Source organism: Lontra canadensis, unplaced genomic scaffold, assembly GCF_010015895.1.
Source record: "Lontra canadensis isolate GAN:19392208 unplaced genomic scaffold, GSC_riverotter_1.0 scaffold4, whole genome shotgun sequence".
NCBI classification, from domain to species: Eukaryota; Metazoa; Chordata; class Mammalia; order Carnivora; family Mustelidae; genus Lontra; species Lontra canadensis.
The window spans coordinates 35,316,753-35,341,074 of record NW_022630998.1 but is presented as its reverse complement, the minus strand read 5'-3'; the positions used below and the strand labels follow the sequence as shown (position 1 = coordinate 35,341,074).

The 24,322-nt window shown below is 43.9% G+C and overlaps 1 protein-coding gene across 5 annotated transcripts in view; it reads left to right on the top strand.

Annotated features, from left to right (window-relative positions):
• Positions 1–24,322, top strand: part of PDE8B (phosphodiesterase 8B) — a 276,199-nt gene that overhangs the window by 22,183 nt on the left and 229,694 nt on the right. For 2 of the 5 annotated variants that reach the window (XM_032847965.1, XM_032847974.1), the window contains exon 1: positions 6,809–7,168. The exons of 2 other annotated variants lie outside the window; for them this stretch is intronic. In XM_032847965.1, the coding sequence (XP_032703856.1) occupies positions 6,809–7,168 (360 nt within the window). Of the gene's footprint in view, positions 1–6,380; positions 7,169–24,322 lie in introns of those variants that run through there. One more of the 5 variants, XM_032847981.1, reaches the window with a different exon arrangement.

Genomic DNA, 24,322 nt, shown 5'->3' with positions numbered 1-24,322 from the left:
AATACCCCAAAACACAAAGTGCTGTATGAGTATTCATGAAGCCATGCAGTGTACTGTTTTTAAAAAGCCAACATTTAATCACTTGACAAACACAAATCCATTGTGTCTGACAAATCCATTGTGTCATACACATTGTATAGGACAAATCCATTGTCCTATAAATCTAGATTTTCACATTGGGAAAATTTCCTTACAAATGGTAGTTTCCTACAAATGGTAGAACTTACGCGTAGGAGTATCAGGATCTTCCATCTTTTGTCTCCTTCTTCCCCTTCTACTTTTACCATCTCCACCTCAGGAGCCACTGTCTAGTTAGCTCATCTGCCAGATGTCTTCTGGATCCACCAAAGTTAGCTCTGCGTGAGTGCCTTTGCTCATGCTATTTCCCTCATATGAAAAGTCTCCTCCTAGTGGAGGTCTAGCTATCATGGCCCTTCTCCAGCAAGCCTTGGACAGTATCACTTATTTTTGCTCTTATACTTTAACACTCACGTATTACGCTCTGTCATTTCTTCTAAGTCCCGTGTACATGATCGCTCTATAAGCTCCCTTGGAGTAGGGCTATACTATGCGTTTTATTTGTATTTATTTTTAATGTCTGATACTCTTGTGAAATGAATTTCAAGATTTTTGGAAGTGAGTGTTTTATCTCTCATAGCCTATTTGAGTCCAAGAGAATCCTGAAGGTGAATGGCAAGGATATTCTGGAGTCCCTCCTCAGGGTTGACCCAGTCCCTCCTGAGGTGTCCTTGTTAATGGGAAGGACAGATCACTTCTGTATTGCATGGATTCAGGGTCCAGTGCACAGGGGATTCCATTTTGTGATGTTGGCCTTTGGAAGTCAGATGTAAGCTGAAACTCTTTCTACATCTTCTCTGTTTGCATCTTCTACAACTGGCATGAGAAAACTGCCCTCTGGGCCAGTCAAAGCTTCTCCTAAATTTCATTTGGTCCATGGCCAAAGGTCCAAGAAGTGATGCACCTATAGTTAAATGTATAACTTATTTTTATTCTTTTAAAAAATGTTTTATTCCTGAAGGACCTACATCTGTACACCCACTTGGTAGGAATATTTCACCACAACAGTGGCTCCCTGTGTCTTTCTTTATCTTTCACTTTCTTTCTGCCTCTGTACTGTGTATCAGGCTCAGTATTTTCTTTGTAGATATGTATGCATTAAATTTCTGTCTTATTTCCCTCTATCTCTGATTCTTTATTTTTTTCCATCTTCTGTCTGAAGGACAAAAAATCAGTGGAAGTTCATAAAAGAAAATATATTGAGCTAAATTGTTTTGAGAAGATATTAGGAAACATAATGCTTATTCATTTACATTGTTTTTGTATTCAGTTTTTCAGAAAGCGAGATCTGTTAAGCTCCATTTCTTCTCTGTGTCACTTTACATCCATTTAGGAACCTTGACAGATAGAAACACATCTTCCATAGTTGTAATCAATCTCCATATACCATATATTTTTAACCTAACATTATTTCATTATGCACTTTTAAAAAAAGATTTTATTTATATATTTGACAGACAAAGATCACAAGTAGGCAGAGAAGCAGGCAGAGAGAGAGGGGGAAGCAAGCTCCCTTCTGAGCAGAGAGCCCGACATGGGGCTTGATCCCAGGACCCTGGGATCATGACCTGAGCTGAAGACAGAGGCTTTAACCCACTGAGCCACCCAGGCGCCCCTCATTATGCACTTTTAAACAGTGATATTCTGACATGTTAGTATAGTTTGTTGAGCGATTCCCCAAGTCTTTGATATTTGTATTATCTCCAGTTTCATTACTGCAAAGAGTGTTACAAACATCTTTGTATAAATTATTGTTTTATTCCATTGGCTTTTTCTGATGTATATTACCAAATGGAGGATTATCAGATCAAACTGACTTTAAAAACTAAGAGCATAGAACATCAAATTCTACTCATTTAAAGAAAAAAATACCCAATTTTGAGTCATAACAGTTAAGAGAGAGGCAAAAGAGGAAGAAATAGAAGAAAATTTGTTCATTTATTCAACAAATATTTGAACTCCTACTGTGTGCTAGACACTGTTTGAGGAATTTTGGATCCTTTAGTGAATAAGAAGCCAAGAAATTCCTGCCCTAGTCGGGCCTATGTTCTAGTGGGAGAAGATAGACAATCAGCATAATAATAAACGAGCTAATTATATAATAAGCTGGAAGGTGATAAGTGCCACGAAGAAAGAAAAATAGAGCAAGCTGAGGGGAATCAGGAGTGATGGAGAGACAATGGAGGGAAGTGGGTTGTGATTTTAAACAGGAGTTATTGTGTAGGCGACATCTGAGCAGAGACTTAAGGGAGGTGAGGAAGTAAGCCCTGTGATATTTGATGGAACAGAATAACAGAGGCAAGAGCCCCTGGTAATAATGTTCAGCGTCCTGGAGAAGCAGCAAGGAGGCCAGTGGGGCTGATGCAGAGAGAGCCAGGGCAAGAGGGAAGAGGGCTGAGAAAGGTCAGCAGGGGCCACATCAGCGAGGGTTTTGTAGGCTCTTATAAGGACTGTGATTTCTACTCTAGTTCCCCAAAGGAGTCTGTGGAAAGGGTACACTGAACTTGCTTTCTTTGCTGGCAGGTGCTGGACCTGTCCTTGACCCCTGAATCCAAGCCTCTGGGATGGGACCAGGGAGCTGTTGTTATTTCTGACAAATTCTTTAGGATGATTCTGATGTGCAGTTAGGTTTGATATCACTCTTTGCATTCAAGGATTTCACTATTCTAAATGAAAAGTAATTTAGTAAAAGGAAGTAGAAATTTCATAGCATCCCCAAGTGTTGGTGATTTAGAGATTTTGGAGAGTCTCTCGGAAATTAGGGCTCTGAGGTTAAGTGACTTGCCCGAGGTTAGACAGCTCTCGAAGGCAGCAGTGGGTGTCGGATTCCCCCTCTTCACTCTGAGTTCAGTGAACCTTCCACTGTACCAGGCTGCTTCTTAACAGAGTCTCTCATTTCACTTATCAGGTGATTAGATTTCCAGTAAGTTCCACCGTTAAGAATGTAGTTTGAATCCGGAAGCTCTGTAAGGTTGCTTGGTTGATTAAATGTTTGGTTATCCAAAGATCAATCAGAAAGCTGCTATTGTTTTAACCTTTCTGGTGAAGAGTCATGCAGAATGTATTAATCCCATTTTCTGCTTCTTTAGAGGAGTTCTGGAAGAGTCATGCCAGTTTAGAAAAATGGGAAAAGACCTTAACCGTTCATGGTCTTCCAGTGCCTCTGGGTCCTACTTCTGAAATAAGCTCTTATTTGACATCAGTATGAAACATACAGGCCATTCAGTGGACCCTGGACAGATCTGAGGTTCAGTTTTTAAAGAAATTTCTGGTGTTGTTTGCTTTGATTTGTTTCTTGGTCATTGACTGTAACTAAATTTTTTTCCCACCTAATTTAATTTTTTTTTTTTATAATGTTGGTTTCTCTGACCCTATTATGTAACTTGAGCCTAAATGTTATCTCCAGTGTCTGAGCTTGTAGGCTTTACTGTTGTCTTGGAATGCATTGAGATTGTGGCGTGGGAATCAGTCCAGAAATCACATATACAAGCAAGAACTCAGGCCGCAGAGCAAAGCTAGGGAATGATTTCAGCTCAGCCATTTCTCCTTCACTTGCACATGTTTCAGTGACCAGAACTGTGCCCACAACAGGACAGGTTACACATTCCCACTGAGAACACTTGCTGGAGATGATAAGGATGCATTATTTTTTTCCCTTTTACTAAATCAGCATTGGCAGTGGAAGCTGCCTCTGCGGAAGATATTGGAACTCTTGCTGCTCTGGGAATGGGTGGAAAATGTATACCTAGTGCATTCCATCTTCTGCTGAGAAGAGCTGCATTCAGGGAAAAAGGCACTGGTCCCAGTACAGTGTTCAATTAATATGCTAAAGCAGCTTCATACTGTTTGATAGCTACCTTGATGTTACTTACTCTTTCAAGGCTTAATCTTCTTGTTGTTCTTTTAATTTTTTTTTTAATGCAGAAAGATCAACCTGAATTGGTTTCTGGTTGACTTGTCCCTTCATGATCCAGCCTCTAGTGTTCTCCACCAGAAGACTGCTTGTAATTTCTGTTTTATCTTCTTGTCTTCAAAAGCCTCAGCCAGTGACTGGTCCTTTTCTCTGAGTGGTTTCCTCATAGTGACCACATTCCTAGAGGAAACTCTGAAGTGGTCACTGTAGCATGACAATTAAAATGGCTCTAAGTTTCACAAAAAGCTGCCCCTGGGTGCTCCTTGAAGGATGACTGAAATGATCATATATGAGAGAATCATAGATTAGCTTTAGGAATGATTAACTCGTGATTTCACATGAATCTGGGATTGGTATGGAGAGCAGCAGTTTTGGAATTTAACTCTGATGGTATTTGCTCAGATTCTGAACAGTCCGTTGGAAGCAGAGCAGATGGCAGCCTTGAGACTTGGGCCTTTTTCAAATGAATGATTATCTCTCTTATCTGTCTTGACCATTTAATGTGGTGCTCTTATGGGCATGGGTAGGGCCAAGTAAGTATGGACCCAGGGAGCCTGGAGGGAACTGTGGAAGAGGTCATGATGCCGGGAAAGAATACCACTCTGGCTGGTGGAGAGCTGCCAGCAGACAGCCCTCAGTTCAGCTGTTGGTCTCCTAAGGGGACTGGCTCAGCTGAAGAGAGCCACCTTCTGCACAGTTGCTGAGGTGGCCTACAAGCATCTTGTGGAAATAGAAGGGCCCATCCTCCCAGCTTTACCTCAGGACAATTTTGAATCCTCACCTCAACTACAGAATCCATCCCCCCCACCCCCCGACACCTTAGGGAGAGCTGAGGCTTTTATTAAGACCACAGCCTAGCTCAATCTCTTCCCCCAACCCTCCTCCTCCTTCCCTTCCAGTTGTAGATTCCAAGAAAGAATAAACCTTTTTTTTGCCTGCTAAACACCATCGTAGAATTTGCTTCTTGGAGAAACCTAACCTGCCCAGAAATTTTATGAGCAATTTGCCTGTCCATTAGAGATACAGCATAGACTTTTTCTGCAATAACCAACCAAAGATAGACTTTTTCATGCCATCAAAAAAAAAAAAAAAAAAAAGACAAAAAGGTGGAAGGTTGGAGTACTAAACTGAGAAACAGAAACAAAGAGAGAATTAGGTTAGACTAGTTCTTTTCCCTCTCTATATTTGCATTTGGGATGTGGGGTGACGTCTCAGTTTTCTATAAAGGTTAGGAGCTGTCATTCGAAGTCTTCAGCCACTCTAAAAGTTGATGGTATGAGGAGAGGAAGGGAAGAAGCAAAGAAATTATTTCAAATTGAATACTTCTTTGTATTTAGCATTATGACTCTGTGTTCTTGTCCTTGCCCTTGTAAACAACTCTAGATTGAGTCCTTTCTTAGACCACCCCATTTCTCCCCTCTGCCACTGTGGCAGCAGGCAGGAATCACTAAAAGGGCCAATGAATGAATGGCAGTGGTGTCTCGCATCTCAAATCCACATATGGGGAGACTGAATGGCAGCCTTGCTTCTAAAGGTATCTTATTCTCCTTGAGTGAAGCTTGGCCCATGTATGCCTCACCTGGGGAAGTGAGGGAAGGCAGTTTTGAATGTCCAGCCCAGAGGGAGAGCCCTGGACAACAAGGGGCTGGATGGGGTAGAACTCAGGGTGAAAATTAGGTGACATCCAAGCAGGAGGTGAAAACTCTGGAGGCGAAAGCCCAGAGCACACGGACAGCTTCCTCTGTTCCTTGCATGGATCTTAGGATCTTAAGGGAATTTGTCTGTTTAAGGGTTCCTTCCTCTGCAGGGTCTCTCATTCCGTGGCATGAACCTCCAAATGTTGAGGTTAGACATGGAATGGACTTCTGAAGATTCAGTCCTCAGACCCCGGGCCGGGGGGGGCGGGGGGGGTGTGGGGGGGACTAACGGAAGCATGAGGTCTCTCCTTAGTTACCTGAGTGCGCCAAGAGGAGAGCTAGTCAGTTGGGTGGGCTTGGGCTGTTGGGGAGGGGCGTCTTGGTGTTTTGCTCAGGGGTGTGGTACGGTGTGTTGGTGAGGGGCAAGAGGCATATTGCAGGGCTCCCCTGGGCTGCACAGCCCTTAGGGCCGGCCTGGGGTGCGTCCACGAGGGGTAGCGGGCGCAGAAGGGACGAGGCCTCGGACCGCGGAGGAGGAGGGCGGGCGCGGAGGCGTGGTGCCAGCTGCTGCGCGCTGGGGCCCCAGGGGCCGAGCCGAATCATAAAATCTCGCCCAGCCGGGGAGAGCTCAGGGAGCGCCAGGCGGGCGGGGGGGCGCAGTGGGGCCCGAGCGGGAGCACTCGGAGAGGAAGGAGGGTGGGAGCGAGAGCGGGAGGGGGACGGACGCGGACCGAAAGTGGGGAAAGAAGGTGCAGGCGGGCGGGCGCCGTGGCCCAGGGGCCGCGGGCGCGGGAGCCCGGCAAGGTTGAACTGGGCGGCGGCGCGGGCCGAGCCGAGGGAGGAGGGGAAGGCGGAGGCGCGGGGAGCGTGTTTGGGGCGCCGCGGCAGGGAGGGTGGCGGCCGCCGGTGCGCGCGGGGCGCTGTGTGTGCGCGCTCTCCCGCTCGGGGAGGAAGATGGCCCAGAAGGGAAAGTTGGGGTGACGCGCGCAGCCCCCCGAGGCTCGGCTGGAGCCGCCGCGGCGAGCCCGACGGAGCGGCGGCCAGGCAGGCCGGGGGGCGCGCAGTCCGGGTGCCTCCGAGGCCGCCGAGGCGCCCGCCCCCTCACTGCAGGTGGCCGCGGGTGCCGCGGGTCCCGGCGGCCGGGGGCGCGGGCCGGCGCGCGGGGGAGCCCGGCTGAGGGATGGGCTGCGCCCCCAGCATCCACGTCTCGCAGAGCGGCGTGATCTACTGCCGGGACTCGGACGAGTCCAACTCGCCCCGCCAGACCACCAGCGTGTCGCAGGGCCCCGCGGCCCCCCCACACGGCCTCTTCGTCCAGACCGACGCCGCCGACGTTATTCCCCCGAGCGGCGCTTCGGGACCCCCCGGCGCCGCCCGCGTCCGCAGGGCCCGCGCGGAGCTGGGCAGCGGCGGGAGCAGCAGCAGCAGCAGCAGCAGCGCGGGCTCCGCAGCCCCCGCCGCGACCACCTGCAGGGGCCGGAGGCGCCACTGCTGCAGCAGCGCGGAGGCCGAGACCCAGACCAGCTACACCAGCGTCAAGGTAAACGGCTCAGGCTGGTGGGGGGCTGCCCGCCCCGTCCGGGCGGGGCCGGCATGAGTAGGGGGCTCCGGCAGAGTTGAGTGGTCGTGACGCGGTTGGTTTGGGAGGTTGTCACTAAGGAGGAGTTTACTTTTCCTGTGTGGGAGCGATGCGGGCCCAGGAAATGTGAGCGGAAGAGACCCCTGGAGGGGTCCTGGGAGCTGGTTCCAGGGGACCGGTGGAGAAGGGAGCGCGGTGGGAAGCCTGTGGGCTGGCCCCGTTTCCCACTGAGGGAAGGAAGGCTGTGGTTCCCTTAACTCCGGAGGTGGGGTGGGTATCATTGAGAGCCTCTGGTGGCTGGCTGAATGAAATCTGAGCTCCGGGCTCGAATCCGCCTGCCTTGCAGGTGAATGGTGCAGACCCGGTGCAGGGATACGGTAGTTCCTCGGGCACAGCTTTTTACCTGGGAGAGCCAGCTGCACGGAGTCTTCACCACAGGGGCCGAGCGTGGGGATTTGTGAATGAATGAGGGTGTTTGTGTTGTGCGGAGAGATGTAGGAAGGGAAAAAGAGGAAGAGGACCAGAGTGGAACCTGTTGTTTGTGCCTTCTTGGGGTTGGCCGCCTCCTGGACATAATTGAGGGCACCTGGCTGTGAGTTTGGAGGGTCAGCTGAGCTACCATGAGGGGCAGCGGTGTGCAGTGCAGTGCAGCTGAGGACAAAGATTCTGAACATACCTCTCATCTCACAGGAGAGTGGGATTTTGAGGAAGTGGGGGGAAAAATGTGTTTAAATCATTAAAGCAGCCACTAGCAATTTCTTAATGACAGAAGAAAAAGGATTGTGTTAATAGGGCCCTCCTGTATGTTCTCAAAATACTATGAAATTGAAGAGGGTTTTCATTGTGTAAGTCTGGCCACTGGTCCTTTTATCATTGTAGCAAACAGAATGACAATGGCACATTCCATTGTGCACAGGGAAAAAGAAATACATCCCTATGACTCTGAATGTTGTGTAGTATCACAGCTTTTACATGGTCAATAGATTACCAGGGACCGTAATTAATTAATTAATTATTTGGCAGAGAAAATTTTATGTTTAGACTTGAAAAGTTATTCAACAGTTGGCCTAGGGTGAATAGGCACCTGGCTTTTACTGGATCAAATCAGCCTTCAGTGGAAAGGTGAAGAGAAGGATGGCATGAGTTGGTTTGAGTCTGGAAGACCAAGAGCTCCTTTTAGTGAACTTATTATAACAGGATCCGATTTTGTAACATGAAGCTTACCTGAGTTTATTTATAGTGGTATTATTTCTCTGGTAGCAGTCATATAATATACTAATATAATAATCATGATAACAAAAAAAGACCATTTACTGAGCACCTACTATGTACCAGGTATAAACTTTCTCTTCTAGCTTTTGAATCTTAACCATGTGATGATAAAATATCCAAAGGCTGGAGCCCCGGAATCTTGACAGTACAACTTACGAATTGAACATTTGTTACAGAGGCATGTGTCAAACGTTATCTTTTTCTTTTCTCAAGCTTTTCTCCCCCGCCCCCCCCACAAAAGAAATAGTAAAAAAATTTTTTTTAAAAAGCATCAGGAGCAATTTCATGGGGTTAAAATGATATATTTGGTGGGATAATTAAATAGGGATGTTATTTTAAAAAATAGCCTTTTGCCTTCTTGTTGAAAAGGCAACGTGAAGATATTGAAGTAGTTCAGAATGGTGACAACTTATGAACTCTGTGGTAATTTTTTTTTTCGGGGGTGTGTAAGAGAAATTGTATATTTCTGCCTTTCATAGTACCAAGAATCCCAATTTAATATCTGGCGACTCTGGCTATTCCATGTTTGTTTATTGAAAGAAGGAATGAATGAATTCATTCTCCATGTTTTAATACTTCCCTCAAGAGGTTATTTAGCAAATGGCGAAAAAAACTGGAGGAAAAATGAGTCCCAATTGTTAGCATCTGGTATAAACTTGTAGTAATATCATTGCTACTTGGCTGAAGTGTTAAAGGTTTGAACTGAATAGGAATTTAACTCACATTGCTTTATCAACAGGATTTCCAAATAAGAGCTTAATTCATTCCAACCTTTTACTAAGAATGTTGGGAATGAAACTGCCGGTTCAGTGATTCAACACTAATTTATCTGTGTAAATCTCAGAAACTATATATTTGAAATTACATTTGAGACCAGAGTTATTATTTAGACAAGTCATACAGAATTGTTATCACAGAATTGCTTTAATATATTTAATAGTATCCTTTTAGGACTTGTGACTCAGGGTTATATTATCTTTTTCTATCTTCACATGTCCCATACTCTTTGTGGATGAGATAATTTTATAAAAACTTTGTTTACATTTCTTTTTAGAATAAGAATGCTTCTGCCTTAACAGTTTGAGATAGGTGCTAGTCACCCATGTCCGGACCGTTCACCCCTCCTCTGCCCCACCCTTTTCCAAAATGCTCAGGGGAAAAAAATAAAGTCCTTGCTATTCGGTCCTGTTTACAGTGGTAGTGGGTCATAATGGTTTTTCTTTTTTAATTTCCTCTTTGTACATCAATTATAGACCATATTCTCATTATCTACTTGGTCTCTGGTATTCCCCAGGGTACAAAAATGTGTGCTTGATCTCTCTCTCCTTTTTTCTAGCAATAATTAATCTCATTAAGCTTTTAGAATGATGAAGCATTATGATGTCAAACGTGATGTCAACAGGAATCTTCCTGAATACCTAATTTATAAAAAAAATGATAAACATTAATAATTCATATGCAGTACAGTGATATCATATGGGTTTCCATTTCTGGTAAGAAGTAAGCTTTTTCTCCCAATTGCTGTAAAAATGCAACTTCCTTGTAATTTGTCTCCCTCTTGTTTGCCTTTTTAAAAATAGTACTCCAACAGGAGACTCCTGCAGAATGCTCACTCCTCATACTGTGCCAGTTGTATAATTCTTGTTCAGAAATCCTCAAGGGGGATGGTTGAACCTCTCTCTGGGAAGATCAGGGCGCGGGGCGGGGGTTGGTTCTTACAAGTCTTTTCTCATACCAGCTGTTGCAGCTGGGAGGCAGCCGGGACTAGGCAGCCAGTTGTAGAGAAGAGTTTTGACAGTATAGTAGACTTGCAGCCATCTCTGGCGGGGTGTGTGTGTGTGTGTGTGTGTGTGTGCGCGCGCGCGCGCGTGCGCGTTAACTATTTTGTGGATCAGGCACAGGACATAGTTAGTTTCCAAATGATTCTGTGTTGATAGGCAGCATCACCAGCTCCCTCTTTCTCGGGAACTCCATTCATTGTGCCCATTTATTCACTCAGCCAGTATTTGTGCCAGACTGTTGTAGATGCTAGGGATTCAGTGAATATCCCTGAAGTTTGGTAAGTAAAGCCTAATGAGTGAGGATGGTGAATCTTTCATAAGAGGTTGTGCCTAAGTCAGTGATTAATGGCTTTGTTATCCATTCCATGGTTTTCTGAATCAGTAAGGATAATCCCAAATTGATTTTATATAAAAGGAAAAGAAATATTTTTCTGACCTTCTGGTAAATAATTAATGGTAATAAATAATAATAATTTTGGTAATTATTTGGGGGAGGGGTAGAACTGTTGTGAAAAAAGTCATTTTTATCTGTTCTCTACGTCGGTGCGCTCTAGTGCACATTAGAATCACCTGAAAGTCGTCTTTTTTTTTTTTTTAAAGATTTTATTTATTTATTTGACCGACAGAGATCATAAGTAGACAGAAGGAAGCAGGCTCCCTGCTGAGCAAAGAGCCCAATATGGGGCTTGATCCCAGAACTCTGGAAGTCCTGACCTGAGCCGAAGGCAGCGGCTTTAACCCACTGAGCCACCCAGGTGCCCCACCTGAAAGTCTTCTTAAAATGTGGATTGCTTAGCCCCACTCCCAGAGTTTCTGATTTAGTCGGCCTTGGGTGGGGCCCGAGTTTTGGATTTTTAACAAGCTTCTCGGATATGCTAGTGTTGCTTTTGAAAGAATTGAATTGACTGTTGGCCAGATGAATTAGGTTGGGGCTACCTCTAGCCGAGTGGGTAGTATTGAATGTATTTGGGGGTACTAGTCATAGCCCTGCCTCTGTCATCCTTTACTCCTATAGGGGCAGCCCGCTCTCTCATTCATGAAGTCAAACTCCGAGCCTCCAAGGTTAGCTGGAAAGTCTCCAAGTGTGGAGAGTGTGCACCAGGTAGCCAGCCCACTCTGGTTTTTTGAGGTTGGACTTCCCCTCAGGTTCCACTGGGTTTGTAAGTCCTGATAGCTTGCTTTGCCATCGCAGCCTCTCCCATACCTCTGCCCTGCTGGGGCCCTGTCCTGCATCGTGCAAGGCCAGGAGGAGCTGAAAATGGGTCGATGTGACATAATATCGGCTCATATTTAGTTCTTAGCTTTTGGAGTCTTGCTGGTCATTTTCATCATATTTTTCATTTTATTTATTTGACAGAGAGGGAGAGAGATCACAAGCAGGTAGAGAGGCAGGCAGAGAGAGTGGGGAAGAGAGCCCAGTGTGGGGCTCGATCCTAGGACCCTGAGATCACAACCCAAGCGGAAGGCAGAGACTTAACCCACTGAGCCATCCAGGCATCACCATATTTTTCATTTTAAAATGGAGCATAAAGTTTAGTAAGCCCAAGTGAGTCTTCCAAGTTGATTTAGTGAAACTTGGATTTATTTTCTGCCATAGCTCATTTCATCACAGTTCAGTCCCTCTTCTTTCTTACAATGTATTAATTACAGTCAGCGAGAAAATCTTTCTAATTTTCATTGCTTTCCTCAGTAGTTAAATTAATTTTTAAGAATACCAGGAAATTCTCCCTTTTGATTTTGCTAGTTAAGTCCCCAAACCACAAAGGATAATGTAGTGTAAGATCCTGACTTTCAGAGGTGATACTTCTCTATGGAGACTTCCCCCATGTGGTACCTGGGTGAATCAGTCAATTAAGCATCTGCCTTCAGTTCAGGTCATGATCCCGGGGTCCTGTGATCAAGTCCCATGTCAGGCTTCCTGCTCAGTGGGGAGCCTGCTTCTCCCTCTCCCTCTGCCCAGCTCTGCCTGCTTCTGTTCTTCTATCTCTCTGTCAAATAAATGAATAAAATCTTAAAGAAAGTAAAGAAAAGATCATCCTTGGTGATCACCAGGCAGGACTTGGGCTAAAGCGGGATAGGGCATGCTGGTGAGGGCAGAACAGAACCTTTAGTACCAGGTTGGTGAGGGATTAAGGCCAAGAATCTGAATAGCAAGGAGGGAATGAGCCCTATGGAACCAGGCGGGAGGACAGAGTCCAGAGTCTGGAGGAGCAGGTGAGCATTTTAGGGGTAGGTGGGCAAGTCAGATCTGAAATTCAGGGGCTCAACAAGAGTGACCGCTGTCAAGTTAGGTTGAGACCTCTGACTAGGGAATAGAAGGTGTTTACTTATTTTCTGTGTGAGGTTCTCTGCTGAGTGTAAAGAGCTCAGTTCCCACAGGGGATGCCAGTGACCATTCAGAGTCTGGGCTATAATTAAACCTGGCACTCAGGTGAGACAAGACTGACTCTTCAGGTCTTCCTCGCACCTGGTCCAATTATCTGGGTAGGAAACAGATTGCGTATGCACAAGGATTGAAATGAAATGAATCTACTAAAGAGACTATTCAGATGTGCAGGCCAGATGAAAGGAACTCAAGAAATGACGTGGAAGCCCCCTAAGACTAGAAGAGGAGGGTACTGTCACCACCTTGAAGAGGTAACATTAGGGAATGGTTATGGGAATTCGAGAAACCAAACCTCTTGGTCAGGGAAGCCCCCAGAAGCTGTGGTCTTAAGGAGGACTGCAGCCATTGGAGGCCTGGGCCTGGCATGGAGAGCCAAGGAGTGAATGCCTCCTTGCTATTGTTTTCCCCTCCATTGATCTCCAGCCAGTACCATTTTTGTCCAGACACACCTGGAAAACAGAAAGCAAAGGAGCCCATTGATTGAGGCTTTCCAGAGCGGGATAGAGAGATTATCCTGACCCTATTCCAGAAGGCTCCCTGAAATGAGTGTCAAAAGATGTTGGATGTCATTGGAGGTACCTTGGTAAGCTGAAATTGAATTGGGCGATTTTGGTTTTCTGAAATAATGGCATTTTTAAATGACCACTTAATGTATTATTTATGCTTCCTATTTAATGACTAATAACATTAAAATGAGTCCAGTTACTTTGTTTGGAGACTTTTAAGTTATTGCTGAAAACATACCCTCCTTTTCATTTCACTCTCCACCCTGACTCTGCTCAGGCACTTTCTTAGTCAGCTTGGGCTGCTGTACCAAAATATCATCAACAGCCGGGCGTACACAATGGACTTTTATTTCACACTGTTGTGGAGGCTGGGAAGTCAAGATCAAGGTGCTGGCAGATTCTGTGCCTTATGAGAGCTTTCTTCCTGGCTTGCAGATGGCCACCTTCTGGTTTTGTCTTCACATGGCAGAGAGCAAGTAAGCTCTGATGTTTCTTCCTCCTCTCATAGGACACTAACCCATCAATGAGAACCCCATCCTCATGACCTCATTTAAATCTAGTAACCTCAAGGAGCACCTGGGCAGCTCAGTCAGTTAAATATCTGCCTCCGGCTCAGATCATGATCTCGGGGTCCTGGGATTGAGCCCCACATCAGGCTCTGTGCTTGGGGGAGTCTGCTTCTCCTTCTCTCTCTGCCCCTCCCCACCCCTTGCTCTCTCTCTCTGTCTCAAATAAATAAATAAAAATCTTAAAAAAAAATTAATTATCTCCCAAAAGTCCCACCTCCAAATACCATCAGGATTGGGGCTGCAGTGGAATTTTGGAAGACACATGCTTTTGGTCTTTCCAACATGTTTCTATCATTTCCACTGCCCCTCACCCACCACTCCCTCTCTGTGATCTCCAAGCCTTGGAGGAGGCCATGGGGGGAGAAAGTACTCTTTCTCAAGTTCAACGTTCACAGTTTAGCTAGTTTACATTTTTGCTCAGTTGGTACTTTCCTCCTCTCTGTACCCTTTCTCCACAGCCTCAGAAAGTTGATCAATGAGTTTTACTATGTGTTTACAAGCTGATATGTTCAGTAAGGAATATGTATATTTCAGGTAGACTTAGAAAAGTTTATATGTGCCCAGGAGCTCATTTTTAGAAAAAGGTGTTACCTTTAACACAGTGGAAGTCTGGGCAGTTATTATGTTTTGATAGCAAATACCACTTTTTAACAAGTTGCAATATAGGGTAGTTTAGATTTGGCTCTTGATAGCCTCATCTCCATTTTCTCTCTTTTCCCAGTGGTGGATAAAAGCCAGCATTTGCTTAGGATTATGATGCCTTACTCATTACCATTATCTTCTTTCATCTCTTCTTTTCTGCCCCCTTAGGGACAGTTCACAGAAAAGTAGTTGAGAAGCTTGTGATGGCTATAATAAAAATCAAGAGATTCTGTTACTTTTGGATAATTCATCGGTGAAAGAATATTTCATGGTTGCCTCTTATTTCCGAGGTGATTCACATTTTCCTGTATGGTTTGTACGTTTTGCAACAAGGTATGTAGAATGGATATAATAATATCAGGTATTAGTCAGTCCTTGCTCTCTGGGGACCCCTTCATATACACTGTTTCACCCAATCTACATACAGACGCTACGAGCTACAAATTGTCATTACAAATTTCGCAAATGAGGAAGAGGAGACACCAAAAGCCGGGCTAAATTGCTCAAGGTGAGGGCTGACATTTGAATACAAGATTGTCCGAATCCAACTCCAAATCTGGTACTGAGCTTTAGGGCCTCTCACAGCAGCCTGAGGACCCAAGAGTGGGTGCTGCTGGAACTGGGGCGCTACTTCGAGTGGAGTGGTAATAGACTGGTGGTGGGGCAGGGGGACAACCAGGGGGCTTTGTGGTTGAGGTTTCTCTTATGCATTCATTGTCACCCCTTCTATTAGATTGAACTGGTGTGTTGTTTTGAGATGAGTGGAGAAGGCAAAATGCACAGAACTGGAGAAGCTTTGGCAGAACAGTTGTCATTGTTTTTAACCGAACACAGTGCTTGGCACTTTGAAAGCATTGTATGAGTATTAGCTCCTAATAATCCTGCCGTTGCTATGATTTCTGGTTTGGTAATTAAAATGAGATTTTGGCTCTTTAGATTTTTGACATTTTTGAGACACATATTTGTCTTTTATTGGAAAATGTATTCCACTTACAAGTAGATTGATTTGGCCAATGTAGGTGACTAACTGGGTTTAAATATAGATGTGATATCTGGAAGCTTTGGAAACTGCTGCACAGACATGGGTTTGGTCTGCATCCGCTGAATCCCCAAAGGCGATGACATGGTAGAAATTTGCCAGTTGAAGGTGGAAGCTGGGGTTTGACGAGTGTTGCATGAGCGTTGCACCTGCGCAAAGCTTTGGCCTTTAAAGATCAGGGCCTTGGTGTTATCTTGAGGTGGTTCTGTGTGGGATTCTTTGGCGTAAATCTGTAACCTAGAGCTCATCTCCAACTGGGCTTAAAGCCATTTTGCATGAGCACTGTTGGTTTTTATACTGCTGTATTTCAGTGGTGTCAGATGTAGTATACTGTTGGAAAAAACCGAAATACTGTAAATGTAAGGCCCGTTTTCTCTCAGATGAAGGTGTAAGGATTAGCTACAGGGATGGCATTGCCTGTGTGAGTCACAAAGCAGAGAAGACCCTGAGTGTTGGAAATTTCTACAGGAAGGCACGTGAGAGTTTTTTTAGCAACCTGTCATGCAGGGTAACATGGATAAAAAGAAAAGTGCTGTTTTCTGACGTCTGGGCTACAAATAACATGAAAGCTCTAGACTGGAGGGTGATGAGTTCAGACTAGTTGGGGCTTTTGTCCACTCAAGGGCTCCTGCTGAGGGAGCCTCAAGCAAGAGCAAGGCCAAACGGAGAGGAAAGGACTAGTTTATGGAGGCCAGTAATCCCCCAGTGGCCCAACCCGCACTCACCACGTAGTCTGGGGACCATTCGAGAGTCATCTTCATTTCCGGCTTCTGAAACTGGTGGACAGTCTTGGCCTAGAAATTGGTTGTGAGGAAGGAAAAGCTGCTCCATCTGTTGATGCTTTCAGCAGCCTCAGAAGTGTTTTGATAGGAGCCATAGCTGGAACGGAAAGGTTTTCTTTTCCCCACAGTCGAATACAAACTTGAGCTACAATATCTCCTTTCCAGAGTTCCCTCGAGAGAGTGATTCCCGAAACAATGATGGCCAAGCAAAGGTAGAATGGAGCAAAGGAGCGGCTTGGTCAGTGGCGGCCCAGCACTGGTTAGTACTGCCTTCCAGGGAGTCCCCCATGTACGTGCTCTGGGAAGGGGTGCTGGGACAGGAGGCTGAGAGAGAGATGGCTTTGCATGAAGCCTCCTGCCTGTTCCTCCCAATCTATAAGGTTCAGTTTGCAAAGCCAGTTCTGGGACCCCTGCCACATTCGTGCCCCCCACCCCAGCCCAGGGCCTCACACACTCATAGGCCCTTCTGTCCCTGTAGTCAGCTTCTCTGTCCATTTGCTGAGTCACAGGTGTTTCCGTGGGTGAGCTTTCCAAAGCCTCAACCTCTCTCTGCAGTGATCTGGCTCCTTAGGGCCAGGAGACTACAGCAAGGCTTTAGGACTGGCTGAGGGAAGAGGGAGCCTTCATATCCCTTTGGGAGGAGCTGGTGAAGGGAAGCGGGTGTGGTCCATTCTTCTGACCTCCCTGAGGGTATGACAGGGCGGAGAGCTGCAGGCAAGTTCTCCCCTCACATTTGTGCCAAGTTCTCCCCTCACATTTGTGCCGCTTTTTTGGAAGAGGGAGGGAGATGGGGCAAAAGGCCAGAACCTCTTCTGTGTGTCAAGGGTGAGAACTTTGAATTTAAGAAAAAAGAAAGAAAGAAAGAAAGAAAAGACAACCCTAGCTTTTATATGCAGATTATGTGACAAAAATACTTTGTAAGCCACCTAGTTGGTATCAGGAATGGATTTTCATATAGAAGCAATGTTATACATGGCATTTAGGTTTCTAGGTTAGCCCAAAAAAGTATTCAGACCATTATGTAGCTGGAATATATTTACAATGTTGTGAGAGAAACGTAAAATTGAATTAGAGCTAGTGTTTCTTTTGTGCACGTGTCCTTTGGGAGAAGCGGGTTTAATTAGAGGACGATGAAGCAGATGAGGGAGAACCTGTGGTGTTCCCCTCAGGGAGTGGTGCTCCTGCCTCAAGGTTGGTGTTCTGAGGAGGTGAGGGAGGGAGCCGGGGTGCAGGGACCAGGATCTCACCCCTAGGGACTCAGAGCTATGCTGTGACACTGTCCTCTTTTTTCATCTGGGCTAGTTCATCTCCAGAGGCACTAAAGGGGTCTATTTTGTTTCTTTTAGGGCCTTATTTTCTGTTTTACCCACAAATACTTTGCATCTTTTAACTCTTAAGAATCCTTAAAAACAAGTCAATAAACGCAAAACCACTACACACCAAAAAACTGAATGACAGCTCTCTTAGTTCAGGCTGCCATAACAACAACAACAAAATGCTATTCTCACTGTTCTGGAGGCTGTGAAGTCCCAAGATCATGGCACCAGCAGATTCCGTGTCTGCTGAGGAGCTGCTTCCTGGTTCATCAGTAGACATCTTCTTACCGTGTCCTTAGTCCTTAGCGGCAGAGTGGGGCGGGCACTGGCTGGGAGCTCTTCTGTAAAGGCACTAATTCCCTTCACGAGGGCTCCACACCCCAGGCTTGTGCAGCCCCTCCTGATACCATCACACTGGGTTTGGATTTCAACACCTAAATTTGGCAGGGACAGAAATAGTCTATATAGCAACTACTGAGTATGACTCGAGTTTTGTTTTTGTTTTAATTAAAGATTTTATTTATTTATTTGACAGACAGAGATCATAGGTAGGCAGAAGGCAGGCAGAGTGGGGGTGGGGAGCAGGCTCCCCGCTGAGCAGGGAGCCCAATGTGGGGCTCCATCACAGGACTCCGGGATCATGACCTGAGCCGAAGGCAGAGGCTTTAACCCACTGAGCCACCCAGGCGCCCCTGACTCGAGTTTTCTAATTGCGTTGTTAGTTTTTACAATTTGTGGGTATCCAAATAAAATTCACTCATTACAAGTGATTGATAGGTCTCTAAAGTCTCACTGAATCCACAGGTTCCCCATAGCTCTATCTTTGTACTTGCACTTAATTTGTTGAGGGCCCTCCGCTGTTTGTCCTGTGGATAGTCCTCCGTCTGCATTTTACTTTTTGCATTGCTGGAGCGGACCTAATGTGTTTTCGTGCCTTCTGTGTTTGTTAGAAACTTGCAGGTAGATTGACAGGTTTGATCAAATTATGCTCAATTTTGGGGGGTGGGTGTAGGGCAAGAATACTTTTTCAGTGATACTATGTTTTCACCACAGGAAACACATGGATGTGGGTTTTATTTATTTTTTTTTTTTTGCCGTGATGCTAACCAGTAGTAATAATCATTGCTTACATTCATTGATCATTAGGGGGTGTAAAATGGTGATATTCTCATTGTACCATTTCTTCTTACTAGCTGCCTGTCTCTAAGAAGGAAAACTTCTCCTCACCAACTAGTTGGTTTCCCTGGGATACAAATTATGTAGGGAAAGCAGGTTGAATACATCAGTTTTCCCTCTTATTTCCAGTTTTCAAAATAATGAGTTGATTCTCTAGCGTTCTCCTAAGGTGATAAGAATTTTTTTTTTTTACTTGTTTCTTTGTTTGCTTGCTTAGACTCGTTATGAATCACTCTGGATTACACATTTATTTGATGTGTGTTAACTTACCACAGTGATTATACAATTTGGGTGTCCACATTGCCCATTTTTGACCAGAGGGAGCGAATTCTAATTGAAGAAATAGTTTCAGCTAAGTTGGTTAAGTTATGTCCTTATTCTGAAAACGTTCTTTGTGGATGAGGGCTTGCTGAGCACCTGCAGGTAAAGGCCTTAGTGCCTGCCTGCCTGTTCCTAGTCGTACCAAACGTCTCACATCATGGAGCTTTGAGAGGATCCACTGTGCAAGGCCACAGTGCAGCTCATTTCATGTAATTTTTGTGGCTACAAAAAGACTACCTGGTGTTATGGGAAGATACTCACTAGCCCAGGCTTGCATTCTCACTCTGCCCTATACAAGCTTTGTGACCTTGGAGAAGCTGTGTAACTTATCCTTAGTTGGGAATAATGCACGGTCAAGAAGATTGGTGCAAGTGTAGCAGATGTACAGTCCCTGTAAACCTTCTCAGTTACCAGGAATGCGTGTGTGTGTGTGTGTGTGTGCGTGTGTAACTAGGTCTTTGAAACCTGGAATGTATTTTACACTTATAGGGCATATCAGTATAGACCAGCACATTCTGCGCGCTCACTGGCCACATCGTAGCTACTATGTGGAGGAAGATAGAATTATGGTGGCGGAAGGGAGGAAGAAAATTAACCTTCACGTCAGAGTTCTAAATTGTGCAATTGCAATTTGATCTTGGAACCTGACAGGGAGTATGGCACCATCATTGGTTATTAGTGTCTTAGTTCTTCACTCCATACCTGCTCGTCGATATTCTCCTTCGTCTTACGTGGGGCTCAAAATCTACAAACTGTATCTTCCAGATCCTGTTGCCAACTGGTCTTCTCTTAGATCCTGAAGGTAGGAGGTCCTGGTAGGCAATTGGGAGTGGGAGGAAGGCAGATATCTGAGCAGTGGCTCCTGCGAAGCAGCAGTGGGAGAACTTGGAGAGAGATGGTGCTGGCATCTCTGATGAGGAGGAGGGTGGTCTGATGGTTCCAGGCCAGGGTTTCTGACGTCTGGATATTACCCTCTCACCTTCTGTTTCTCCAGCTCACCTCTATCTTCTTTTGGCTCTTTCATAACTTCCAGCTCCTTGTAAGTAGTTCATTACATTGATTCCTTAGTATATGTACAGTGGTTTCTGTTTTTCCCAGTGGACACTTGGCATCTGAGGACGGAAAGAACTAGGTTATAATCTCATGTGTGCCATTTACTTTGTTCTGTGACTTAACTTCTCTCATTTTCAATTTCTTACCTTGTCTAAGGAGAATAGTAAAAATCACTGCCTCATACAATTGTTGGTATAATTTACATATATATAAACATGACTGCTAGCTTTCAACCTCACTCTCAGTTAAGGGTTTTCTGCTGTTGATAACAATATACAAACTGATGTTTGAAGGCTTGTCATTTAACATTTTTTATTATGGAGAAGTTCAAATGCATACAAAGATAGAGAGAATAGTATAATGGAACTTCATGTACATATTACCCAGCTTCAACAGTTATAAAATTAAGCCTTTTCTTTTATCTACACCACCCACTCTCCCCCCTACTCTGGGATTATTTTAAAACAAATCTAAAATATCATATTATTTTAGCTGTAAGTATTTCAGCATGTAACCCTAAGAGATTAGGACTGTTTAAAAAATAACCACAGTGCTATTAGCATACCTAGAAATTAAAGTGATTCCTTAATATCATCAGATACCAAGATAATGTTCAAATTTCCCTAATTGTCTCATAAACGTCTTTTTAAAAATTGTTGTTTGAGTCATCTTTGGAATAAGATCCGCTCGTTGGTTGATGTGTTTAAGTGTCTTTTAATCTATATGTTATCTGCTTTTAACTTTACAATTTGTGCGTTGACAAAACTGGGTCATTTGTCCAGCAGAGTTTCCCACAGTCTGGATTTTGCTGATTACGTTCCTGCGGTATCCTGTACCGTGTTCTTCTGGACTTATAATCCCTATAGTGTTGGTACTTCCATCTAGAGGTATTTTGGTAGGATTCAGGCTTGTTTACATATTTATTTTGGCAAGACTACTTTATAGGTAGTGCTTTGTACCTCCATCAGGAGGCACATAATGGCTGGTTCTCTCTGTTTTTGTGATGTTTCATGATTGTTGTCTAGATCTACTAATTCATTGGGGATTACAAAAGTCTATCATTCATTTTTTTTTTCTACAATACTTCTGGAGTGCCTCCATAGGGAGAACCTCCCTTTCATCAACTATTTAATTATCCTGAAGTACAGTTCATATGAGAAAGGTAGGGTAAATGCTTGATTATTTTATTATTTACCAGGTTTTAAAATAGTGATTTGGTTTTTACCATCCTCCAGTAGTGTTTGTGGTGTGGCTATACACTTAATCCGTTTATGAATATGAGACGTATCCCAGTCTGTTGGGGTTATTGTTCTTGCAGATGCTCACTTATCCTATCTTTGGCTACTGGGAGGAACCATGTTAGCCCCTAGTTATCTGTGATAGGTTTTTTTTGCCTGATGGTATGACATGATGTTCCAGTTTCATCATGTTCTTTCCCTGATCTGGAATCAGTAATTTCTCTCAGGAACCTAATTCTTTTTATTGAAAGAGGGTATTTAGAGACATGATCTGGGCAGTGGAGTAGTCATTGCTAATGGACTGGTTATTGCTTCTTGGTTTTTTAAGTGGACACAGCCAGGAAAAAGGTTTTTGTTTTTTTGTTTTTGTTTTTGTTTTTTTAAGATATTATTTTTTAAAGATTCCAGTTTATTTGACAGAGATCACAAGTAGGTGTAGAGGCAGGCAGGGAGAGGGGGGAAGCAGGCTCCTTGCTGAGCAGAGAGCCCGATGCGGGGCTCGATCCCAGGACCCTGAGATTATGACCTGAGCTGAAGGCAGAGGCTTTAACCCACTGAGCCACCCAGACGCCCCTGTTTTTTGTTTTTTAAGCAATAAAATGCACCACAAGTTTTTACTTAGACTTCCAATTCAAATTTAGGACCACAAGGCTTTACTTTAACCTCATTAGTCTTACATTTCTATTCTTCTCCCTGTTACATAAATACCAATTCTGAACAGCATTGGGGATAATTCCTCATTTGTTCTATCCTTAGCATACCCATAACAGTCTCAGAATCATCACTGAAAGCAGCTTAGTATTTTTTCCAGTTATTGTTGACATCAGAATGTATTCTACTAAGAATGAACCAGGAAAATTATTGTGTTTTTAAGTGATTTGAATCAGTTCCTTTTTGTGTAGCAATCCTAACAGTGGAATGGTTAGTGACTAACTCATAGTTAAGGACAGTTATGTTCATTTATTTCATTTTACTTTTGATCTGGTCTTTTTTAATCTTAAATTTTTAAAATTTAATTTTGTTATAGTAATATGAATTATTTACATTACAAAGTAAAATCTTTACAATACAGTATATTTAGAGATGGTTAGATTTAATCCCTATTGCTTATATTCTATGCCCTCCATCAAGTAGGTAAATATATTTAAAATTTTTATAGTTTTCATACCATTGTTTTAATTACACACAAAGATATGTTTATAGCCTTTATTTCTTAGGTAAGTGGTAACACGCTAACTCATTTTTCTACGTTTTGCTTTTCTCACTTAACAATCTATCTTGGAGATCACTCCATCATAATTAGTAGATATCCCTCATGTCTTTTTACATTATAAGCTGTACTGTAGCTTATTCAACCAGTCTCCATTGATAGATTTTGGATTATTTCCATTATTCTTTGCTATTATAAGTATTGCTGCAGAGAATGGGCCTGTGCTGATATCTTTTTTGTATTACAAAGTCTAAATTGTTTTTAGTACAGTAATGAAATATTCTTTTCCAGAAAGGCCATATTTACCTAATCTGGGGCATTAATTTCTGCCTATCACGTAGGAAAGTGTCATCAAGCACTTTAATTCCCTAGGAATTGTAAATTAGTCACACAGATTTTGCTCAAGCTCAAGCTTAGTACCTTTAGCAGAAGGTTTTCTGTGTGTACAATGTGCTCTTTTCTGCTTTTAACCCAGAAATAGTTTCGTTTTCTTGGAGATGTGGGACCTCAAGGAGACAAACTTTCTAGAAAGGGTTGGTCCCTACAGTGGTAAACACACCTTTTCATGGCAGCAAAGTGGTCTGCCTTTTCATCTTTGCTTAGTTGAAAGTTCTCTGTGGGGGCGCATGGGTGGGTTGAGCATCTGCCCTCAGCTCAGGCCATGATCCCAGGGTTCTGGGATCGAGTCCCGCATCGGGCTCCTTGCTGAGCAGGGAACCTGCTTGTCCCTCTCCCTCTGCCTGCTGCTCCCCCTGCTTGTGCTCTCCCCCTCTCTCTTTCTCTCTCTGTGAAATAAGTAAATAAATAAAATCTTTTAAAAAAAGAAAGTTCTATGCATTGACACTGTCTTCAACCCTGTCAGCATCCATGGAGTGCCACAGGGCACTCAGCATCACGAATTATTTGAAAGAATTTCCTTGAGCCTTCATAAGGACTTAGAACACAAGTAATTCCTTATCTTAATTTTAATCATTAAGACCTAAAATCAAAGTTCTTTTCATGGATATATATTATTTTATATGTTTTAAGAATATGATTCTAGAGGTACTTGGGTGGCTCTGTCAGTTGAACAACTGACTCTTGATTTTGGCCGGGGTCATGATCTCAGGTTTGTAGGATCTAGCCCTGCCTATCAGGCTCCACGCTCAGTGAGAAGTCTTCTTCTCTTAGATTCTCTCCCTCCTCCCATGCCCTCAGTCTCTTTCTCAAATAAATAAATAAATCTTTACGAAAATATAGGATTCTATTTTTGTGATAGAATCCCATGTCTGATCTATAGATACTTTTCCTAAAATGCTTTCTCATGTTTAATATCATTTATAAGTGGGTCTTGTTTTTTTTTTTTTCCTTATATAGATATATTGGCTTTATCAACTAGCAACGCTCAATGTAGTTTTCTTGGCTCATGAATTGTATATGAATGAAAGAGGAAGTGCAATGAAGTTGTGGTGGAGTGGGGGGAAGATAGGGAGAAGCAGAGAGAGCATGCAAATATGAAGGAAGGAGAGAGAAATGGGGGGTGTAGATTGGAAACTAAAAGATGGAGAAAATGATATAAAGAGTGGATACACACCTGTGCCTTTGCAAAAGAGACACTCTTAAAGGTGGAGTACCTTCACTCTGTGCCATTAAGGAAGGAAGACAGAATTGCTTATTTGCCCTAGTTAAGGAGAATCGAGGTTGGGTCACAGTTCCCTGTGCTAGCATCAGGTGGCACTGTCAAACTAAGGCAGCTTGGTTGTCAAACATGGAGAAATTTGGGGGTAGACTGGTTCAGTTCAGCAGTTCAACAAGTATTTTTTGAGAGTCTCACTGCATATCAAA